The sequence below is a fragment of the Gossypium arboreum genome, chromosome 2 (assembly GCF_025698485.1).
Source record: "Gossypium arboreum isolate Shixiya-1 chromosome 2, ASM2569848v2, whole genome shotgun sequence".
Classification (NCBI taxonomy): Eukaryota; Viridiplantae; Streptophyta; class Magnoliopsida; order Malvales; family Malvaceae; genus Gossypium; species Gossypium arboreum.
This window is the reverse complement of record NC_069071.1, coordinates 1,123,091-1,131,339: the sequence shown is the minus strand read 5'-3', so window position 1 is coordinate 1,131,339 and position 8,249 is coordinate 1,123,091. Positions and strand designations below refer to the sequence as shown.

At 34.4% G+C, this 8,249-nt stretch overlaps 2 protein-coding genes across 2 annotated transcripts; one reads left to right on the top strand and one right to left on the bottom strand.

Annotated features, from left to right (window-relative positions):
* Positions 1-519: 519 nt before the first annotated feature.
* LOC108467666 (UDP-glycosyltransferase 72E1-like) lies at positions 520-2,295 on the top strand. Its single transcript, XM_017768390.2, has one exon. It carries the CDS (start codon positions 644-646, stop codon positions 2,201-2,203), a length of 1,560 nt encoding a protein of 519 aa, XP_017623879.1. The 5' UTR covers positions 520-643; the 3' UTR covers positions 2,204-2,295.
* A 608-nt stretch (positions 2,296-2,903) lies between these two features.
* On the bottom strand, positions 2,904-5,175 carry LOC108468931 (probable NAD(P)H dehydrogenase (quinone) FQR1-like 2). Its single transcript, XM_017769802.2, has 2 exons — positions 4,358-5,175; positions 2,904-3,460 (listed from the first exon to the last, which is right to left on the bottom strand). Exons 1-2 carry the CDS (start codon positions 4,921-4,923, stop codon positions 3,232-3,234), a joined length of 795 nt encoding a protein of 264 aa, XP_017625291.1. The 5' UTR covers positions 4,924-5,175; the 3' UTR covers positions 2,904-3,231.
* Between the last annotated feature and the right edge of the window lie 3,074 nt (positions 5,176-8,249).

Here is an 8,249-nt window from a genome sequence, read left to right as displayed (position 1 = left end):
GTAGATTGCATTTTGCATTTTCTACAAAAAAAAAAGGGGCAAAATAGTCGTACATTAGATCACAAAGCAAACTAGTCATTTTTGTTAAAATTTTCATTCATTTTTACTATTAAAAATTGACAACATAACCAAACAATAACACATTACATGCCATGTATATATCATACTGGCATAAAGAGACCAATTTTTACCAATAAAAATTAATAAAATTTTTAACAAAAAGATTAATTTACTCTTTGACCTAACATATATGGATTAATTTTTTTATTTTTTTAGTAGATGGGACAGAATACAATCCGATTCCTCATATAAGGGCCTCTATGATACTTTTACCTTAATTTGACTCTTTTTGAAAGGTTAATGCCAAATTTAGCTCGATAAAGACCAAATTGATAAAAAAATATAAATGTTGAAAATTAAAATTATTATTATCTTCAACGTTTTTTTTTAAAAAATTTAAAAAAAAAATCAACTTGACCAGCTAATAAGGCTCAAATTTTCTGACAAGTCTTTGGAGAAATTCCATTAATGGTTTGCGGTTCCTTTTAAGGTACCAAAATATTCTTTTTCTTTAGTGCATGTTTTGATTGTTTGTATGAAAAGGATCTTCTCTTTAATAACTGAATAATCGAAAGCATGTGACATGTTTAATGAATTCTTGTCTAATTGCATGTCGTTTTTCTTTTTGGTCCCTGTATATATCATGGCCAAGCTTGAGCTATGGTTTTCATCTTCGTCATTTAGTTTCAAAATTTTGTGGGTCATTATGCAAACCGGGAAGGTTCATGTTGCTCTTGTTGCCAGTCCCGGCATGGGACATCTTATTCCGGTGCTCGAACTTGGAAAAAGACTAGTTTCTCATCACGGGTTTAGTGTAACTATCTTTGTAGTCACGATGGATGCCTCTTTGTCTCGATCCCAACTCCTTAGAGTATCGGAGATCAAGGATGATTTCCTTGAAATTGTTTTGTTGCCGGCGGTGGATATTTCGGCTCGGGTTGATAAAACCATTGGGATCTTAAGGCAGATGGCGATGGTGGTCCACGAGGCTTTACCGAGCTTACGATCCGCGATATTAGCGATGGAAGTCCAACCCATCGCTCTTATTGTCGACATGTTTGCGACCGAAGCTTTTGTTGTTGCTGAAGAGTTCATGATGTTGAAGTATGTTTTCGTCACTACTAATGCTTGGTTTCTTGCCCTTACAGTCCATGGACCGAACCTCGATAAGGAAGAGGAACGAGATGATCACATTAACAATCAAAAGCCTATTCACATTCCCGGCTGTGAACCGGTTCGGTTTGTTGATTGTTACGAGCAATTTCTGCGACGAAACAAGGTGTATTTCCGCATGGGAACTGAGATATCCACAGCAAACGGAATACTAGTGAACACGTTTTACGATCTGGAACCACGGACACTTGCTGCTTTGCATGATACACGGAAGGTAGGACTGGCTCCGAAAGCGCCCGTTTACCCAATTGGACCGTTGGTGAGGCCAGTTGAGCTGAGTTTGAGAGGTGAAGTTCTGAACTGGCTCGATATGCAACCTAAAGAATCGGTGTTATATGTTTCTTTCGGAAGTGGTGGAACCCTTTCGGCGAAGCAAACCATAGAGTTGGCATGGGGTTTAGAAAACAGTCAACAACGGTTCATTTGGGTGGTTCGTCCACCGGTAGAGAATGATTCAGCAGCGACAGTTTTTACGTCAAACGGCGTCTACAATGACTTCCTGGACTACTTTCCCGAAGGGTTCTTGACTCGGACCTGCAAAAACGGGTTGGTGGTTCCAAAGTGGGCACCTCAAACTGAAATCTTGAGCCATCCATCCATAGGTGGATTTTTGTCTCATTGCGGGTGGAATTCAAGTCTGGAGAGTATTGTCAACGGTGTTCCGATGATCGTGTGGCCATTATACGCCGAACAAAAGATGAATGCTACGGTACTAGCTGAGCACATTGGGGTGGCAACCAGATCGAAGTTGTTAGCGCCACAGGGTGTGGTTGGGAGAGGTGCGATAGCGGCAATGATTCGAAAGATCATGGTCGATAAAGAAGGTGAAGTAATTAGAGCCAAAGTGAAAATGCTAAAATCATGCGCTGTAAAGGCTCTCAGCAATGGCGGCACCTCTTATAATGCTCTGGCTACAGTCGCCGAAGAGTGCAAGATTGGAATGCAACGCCGGAATGCAAAAACAGGCTGATCTTCATCTCGAGTTTGATGCTTCATCAGTGTGGTGATGTTTAATGTTGCAGATTATTGATGAAATAATTGAGACTATTTTCATTCCTAGAAGTCTCAACATTCCCATATATAAAAACAATAATTACTTCATAAAGATAACATACAAATTAGCAAAAATAGAATAATCTATAGAATAAATCCCATATTTGATAAGAAGTAAAGGTGCAAACGAGATATCTGTACACGCAACCTATTCAAGTTTGCCATCCTCAAGGTTATCTCAAACTTAAACGAGCTGAGTTTGATTATATTAATCCTTTATTAAAGTAGTTTACGAGTCTAATTGAATTTTTAATTTACAAATGCATTTCTAACATTTTATATATTAAATTACTACTTTACCAAAAATAATTCGATATGGAATGAGCTTGAGCTCAAACTACATATAAATCTTGTAAACGACCTTAATTGAGCCAAGCTTGAATAGTTAAATTTTAATTAGAGCTAAGCTCGAACTTTGACAATAGTATTAAATCAAGCTTGACTCGAGTTTCAAGCAGGAAGTTTCGAATCAAGCTTTGAGCTTCTTATTGTTCGAGCTTGGTTCGATTATAGTCGAAGTCGGAATGCTATGGTTTCACTCACCCAATTCTCAGATCAGATTAGCAATAGATACAACAGTTCATTGGTGGATAAAATGATGATTCAAACACACAGAATTACACAAAATGCAACACAATTTTTTTTCTCTTTATTAAATGAAAGCTTTTGAGTGAATTACATGGAGAAAATTATACAAAACCAAGAACCCTGATTCCCAAATATAGACATCTTATTTGATAAGACAAAGCCCATAAGAATATCAAATCATGTACATGTTTCTCAACTGAAATGGAATTTGGCAAAGAGGGTACCAATAATTCGTGTTACTATCTTTTCATGCTGGATTGCTCACAGTACAAATATGCCAAAAGACCAATTCACAAACCCGAAACACAGCTCAATTTAATGAAGAATAGATCGAAAAACAAAAGTGTGGGGGGTATGTCATGCCTGATAAAGCCGCTTGATCACGCTGGCCATGTACTTCCCTTGATGCTCTGCGAGAGCTAGCTCAGTTTCACTTGGTTCTCTTGTGCCATCACCAGCGTAAACACCGGCACCATATGGTGAACCTCCTCGTATGGAATCCATCTTGAACATACCAGCTCCGAAAGTGTAGCCAATAGGAACAAATAGCATTCCATGGTGCGCTAACTGGGTTATTGCCGTCCAACTGAACAAGACAGTAGCATGAGAAGCATTAAAATATTGACAAATATAGTCATTTGGTACATAAGTTCGTCGATAAGCAAATAAAAACTGTATATTTGTTCACTATTTTGCGAGGGCAAGGCCACTACCACCTCAACCAACGTACATATTGTATGTTCAAAGGAACTTTGAATGATGAAAAGCTATAATCACATGGAAATGGACCAATGCCAAGAAGTGATTGATAAACTAACACCAGTGAATTCAAGGATGTAATATGTTGGAAAAACGGATAGAATAACATGAATTCGAGAAAATTATTTGTTCTTCCAAGAGAAAAAATGAAGTTACAATCACAAAGGGCATACTACAACAGCTCCAATGTTGATGAAACTGATTGCATTTTGCCCCTCTACTCAAAAAATGGGCAAATTAATCCCTATACATTAGATCAAAGAGCAAATTGGTCCTTTCTATTAAAACTTTTATTGATTTCTATTGTTAAAAACTCACATGGTTGACAAAATAATCAAAGTGTTACTTGAATCTCATACGTATAAACAGGGACAAATTTTTTAATTGTAGAAATAGATGAAAATTTTAAGAGAATGGTCAATTTACTCTATGATCTAACCTACAAGGACTAATTTGCTAATTTTTTAATAAAGGGTCCCGCTCTTACCCTCCAGTTCCCTATCTATTTTATATCAAGAGAGACTATCTGCCATGGTTGCTAACCTTTTAAGCTAATTTATGAACACTTTGTTCATACATAGATGATAACTTCAACTAAACAGCACTAACCCCATCGCCAACATTGTAAAGTTACTAAATTTCTCTGCAAAATGTTCCATTAAAGAATCAATTTCTTTTTCAACCATTAAAGCAATGAAAATAAATCACAATTATAGCAACTTACGCGGTGGTTTCTTGGCCGCCTCCTTGAGTTCCGGTGCTAACAAAGAATCCAGCAGGTTTCCCGGCCAGCGTTTGCTCCTTCCAGAGCTGACCCGTGGAATCGAAAAACGCTTTCATTTGAGCCGCCATACACCCATACCTCGTCGGAAACCCAAACAAAAACCCATCAGCTGTCGCCAATTCCGCCACCGTAATCTCCGGAATTTCTGGGTCTTTAGGCGGAACCTTCATGAGCTCCAATACATCGGCCGGAAGCGTCTCGGGGACCCGAAAAAGAACCGCCTCCACACCTTCCGCGCCTTCCACCCCTTTCTTCATCCGCTTCGCCAGCTTCTCCACGTGCCCGTACATGGAATAAAAAACGATGAACACTTTCAGGGTCGCGGCTACGGATTGGGTGTTGACGGAGTCCGCCGTCGAGGCGGGGATTTCGCGGGTTTCTTCATCGGAGGCGGGGATGGGTGCATTGTTGGCGGGTGTTGTGGAAGACCCACGGCGGCGAGCAGGGTCTTCGGCGGTGGAAGGATGCTTTTTCTTGCTGGGGACACAACCACCACCCTTGCCCATGGAGGATTAAGGATGAAAATGGAAGATTCAAAGAAGAAAAAGGCCTTTTTGAGGAATTTGAATCCAAATTAAGTAAAACATAGAAGATGAAAGATTCGCATGAATTTTCCTTTTTCAATTCCCTATTGAAAATGAAATATATATACCTCGGATTCCAATGACAGCAGTGGGAAAGACAGAAAGTTAACTAGAGGAGTTTGTGGTCTGGTCCACTTCTTCCCATGTTGAGTTGGTTGGTTGGGTTCGATTTATCAAAATTTTTAACTGAGATTATAAGACTTCATAGTATGAGTGCCGGTTGAGTTCGGCTTCATGGGGTTTTTTAATTTTAAATAAATTATATTAGTAATCACTTAATTATGAATTATTTTTTATTATAACTGTTAGTATATATTTTTAACTACTTAACTATAAAAATTACAGAATAATTTTTAAATTATTTAATTTTATCTTTTTATATCACAAGTTAACTAATTTAAAAATGGAAACACTCAGATATCTAAATTATCTATGCAAATAGATGCTCACGTGGGAATTAGGGTTCTTAGCTTTTATATCCAAGATACATTTTAACGGTTTTAACGATTAAATTCATAAATAAAAAACCCGATTAATAAAATAATAATACTTTTAAAATTCAATTGAAACATTTTAAAGTTAAATGATTAATTTAGAAATTAAGTGGTGGACCATAATTTTAAGACAATGGCCCATTATCCCATTAGATGATGGTTTAAAATCCATAATATAAAGCCTATATGAACCAAAAATGTGGGCTTCAATTTCAAAGGCATAAAGTGGCATGACATAATGCCCAAATAACAATGGACCATCAAAACATATATTAAATCATTAAAACAACTTTAAAGTCAAATGGTTTATGGTTTTTTTTTTTTTATATACTACTTAATGAGCTTCAATGCATTAGAACTCACGTTCTCCTGAATCGGTAATAATGTTTATATCAATTGAATTAAGACTCAATCGATTAAGATACTGCTATATTTAAATCTAAATTTAAAATAAATTTAGTTTTTATTTTTATTATGTTATTGGTTAATTCAATTTTTTTTAATTAGATTATTTCAATATTTGAATAAGATTAGTTTTATCCGACTATAAAATAAATTATAAATTTCTTGAGACCAAAATGCAAGTATATCATTACACGGTCTTGAGGTCTAAGACACCACTATCGCTGGCCCTTATCTACACCCCGAATGTTCCCAAGTTAAAGTAATATATATATTGAATAATTTTATTAAAGGTTCTGATCATATTTACTCTTTTTGACATAATGCTTAAAACTATTCATATTCCCTTCCCGACTCATAAATAGGAAGATAATGCGATTTAGCGTATTCAAACCCACGTCGTCTTGAATTGACAACAATACATATACCAATCCAGGTAAGATTAAATCGACTAAAGTAATATATATTTAGATGAAATATTTAAGCTATAATAAATTTGAAAATATTATTAATATAATTTAGGTTATAATTCAACCTTTGACAATAATTAATACCGAAACATATTGACTATTTTCTTTCTCTTAAATGAGTAATTAAAGGTTAAATCACTTGTCCTAAAAGGAATCAACAAGTTTCCACACCCTACTATTTTTGCACATGGTAAGGACACTAATCTCTCGATTAAGCAAAAACATATCCGATACTTTGTACCAACCAAATAATCATACACACACACAAAAAGAAAAACCTATACAACATAGAGTATAATATGGTCTGAATATTACACAAAGTTCAGTACGATGGTACTATAAAATAAGATATTTATATGTCTTCTCATTGGAGACTCTTTCGAGAAGGTGCTTACTATTTTCCTTTTTATTTGAGATTATTTAGGTTAACCACTATAGATTTTAAAACCTTCTAATTGAATATTATTAATACCGTGTTTTTCATTTCATTCTCCAAAAATTTCAAATCATTCTCTTAAAGCTCGTCTTGAAATTATTTGACTCAATAAAAAATCCTTGTTGATACACAATATCAACGGAGGTTAAGATGAAAAGGAGAATGGTGTCCTCGTTCAGACAAATAAAGCCCAAGCCCCCCCAAATGGAGTCTTTGGGATTACCTAAATCACGAGTATTTCGTATCGGATAATCGAGTTGGGTTATTATATATTTTAGTACAATTATACAACAATTTGTCCCTCACATTGGAGTTTACTATATGGGTTTTAACTTGAAACTTTACTAAGCAAATTTTATTGTTCGATAGTGTAGTATTGGAGTCAAGAATTGTATTACAAAATACTGCGAACTGTGTTTCTTGTAAGTAAAAACTTGTTCCTCACAATTCTCCTCTCCATCTTGACTTCCGTTGATATTATGTATCAACAAAACCCAATTCATTAAACCTTTCTATACAATCAAATAGAAAAACCTGAAAGCACCATATCCCAAAAGCCTAAACTATGTTGTGGATTGAGTACTCATTTTTGCATTTTGCATCATGCATTACGAGTTCCTCAACTCGGATCAAAGAATAATTATATCTGTTAACTTAATTGTTAGCATAGACGTTAAATATAATATTAAAATTTGAAGTTGAGTAGCATATCGTAAACTCATACACCAAAATTTAAATACAGACATATTTATCATATAAGCAGATTAGATCTAACATATTAAAAAAATAACTAATTCATGTTACATCTTGTTATCGCATGTTTTATGCAAATTTCAAATATTTTAATCATAAAATACATTTTGATTTGACATCTTGTGACCAATATGAATCATAGTAGAAAAAAATGAAGGCAAAGTTAGAATTTATCGATATTTAAAATATAAACATATTAGATAAAAAGTTGTCTATACAATAAGTACAAATATATTTCAAATACGCTCAATTCAAATGCAAGTTAAATTTTAATATTTAAACGGACAACTAAACAGATAAAAAGGACTTATTTAATACGATATTTATACATTAAAGCTCAATTAAACATTTATTTAAATTTCAAGCTGTAATTTTATAACCTTTTGTAAATTATCTCAAAATAGTTAGGTACAAGTACAAATTTGATTATAATGTTGCTAAAATTTCAATCAAATCAAATACGTTAAAATTGGAACTCTTAAATATCAAATCAAAGATAAAATAAATAAAAAGTTGGGTGTATCAAAAAGTGTGGAGATCAACAATAAGGCACACTATACTCTTAATAAGAGAATTTATGTATGAATTTTGGAGATAACATTATTAAAATGGAAGACTTTACATGTCAAAAAAATTGATCTTCATAAATCATAAAACAAAAATGAAAAATACCCTAATTCTAAAGAAAGGAAG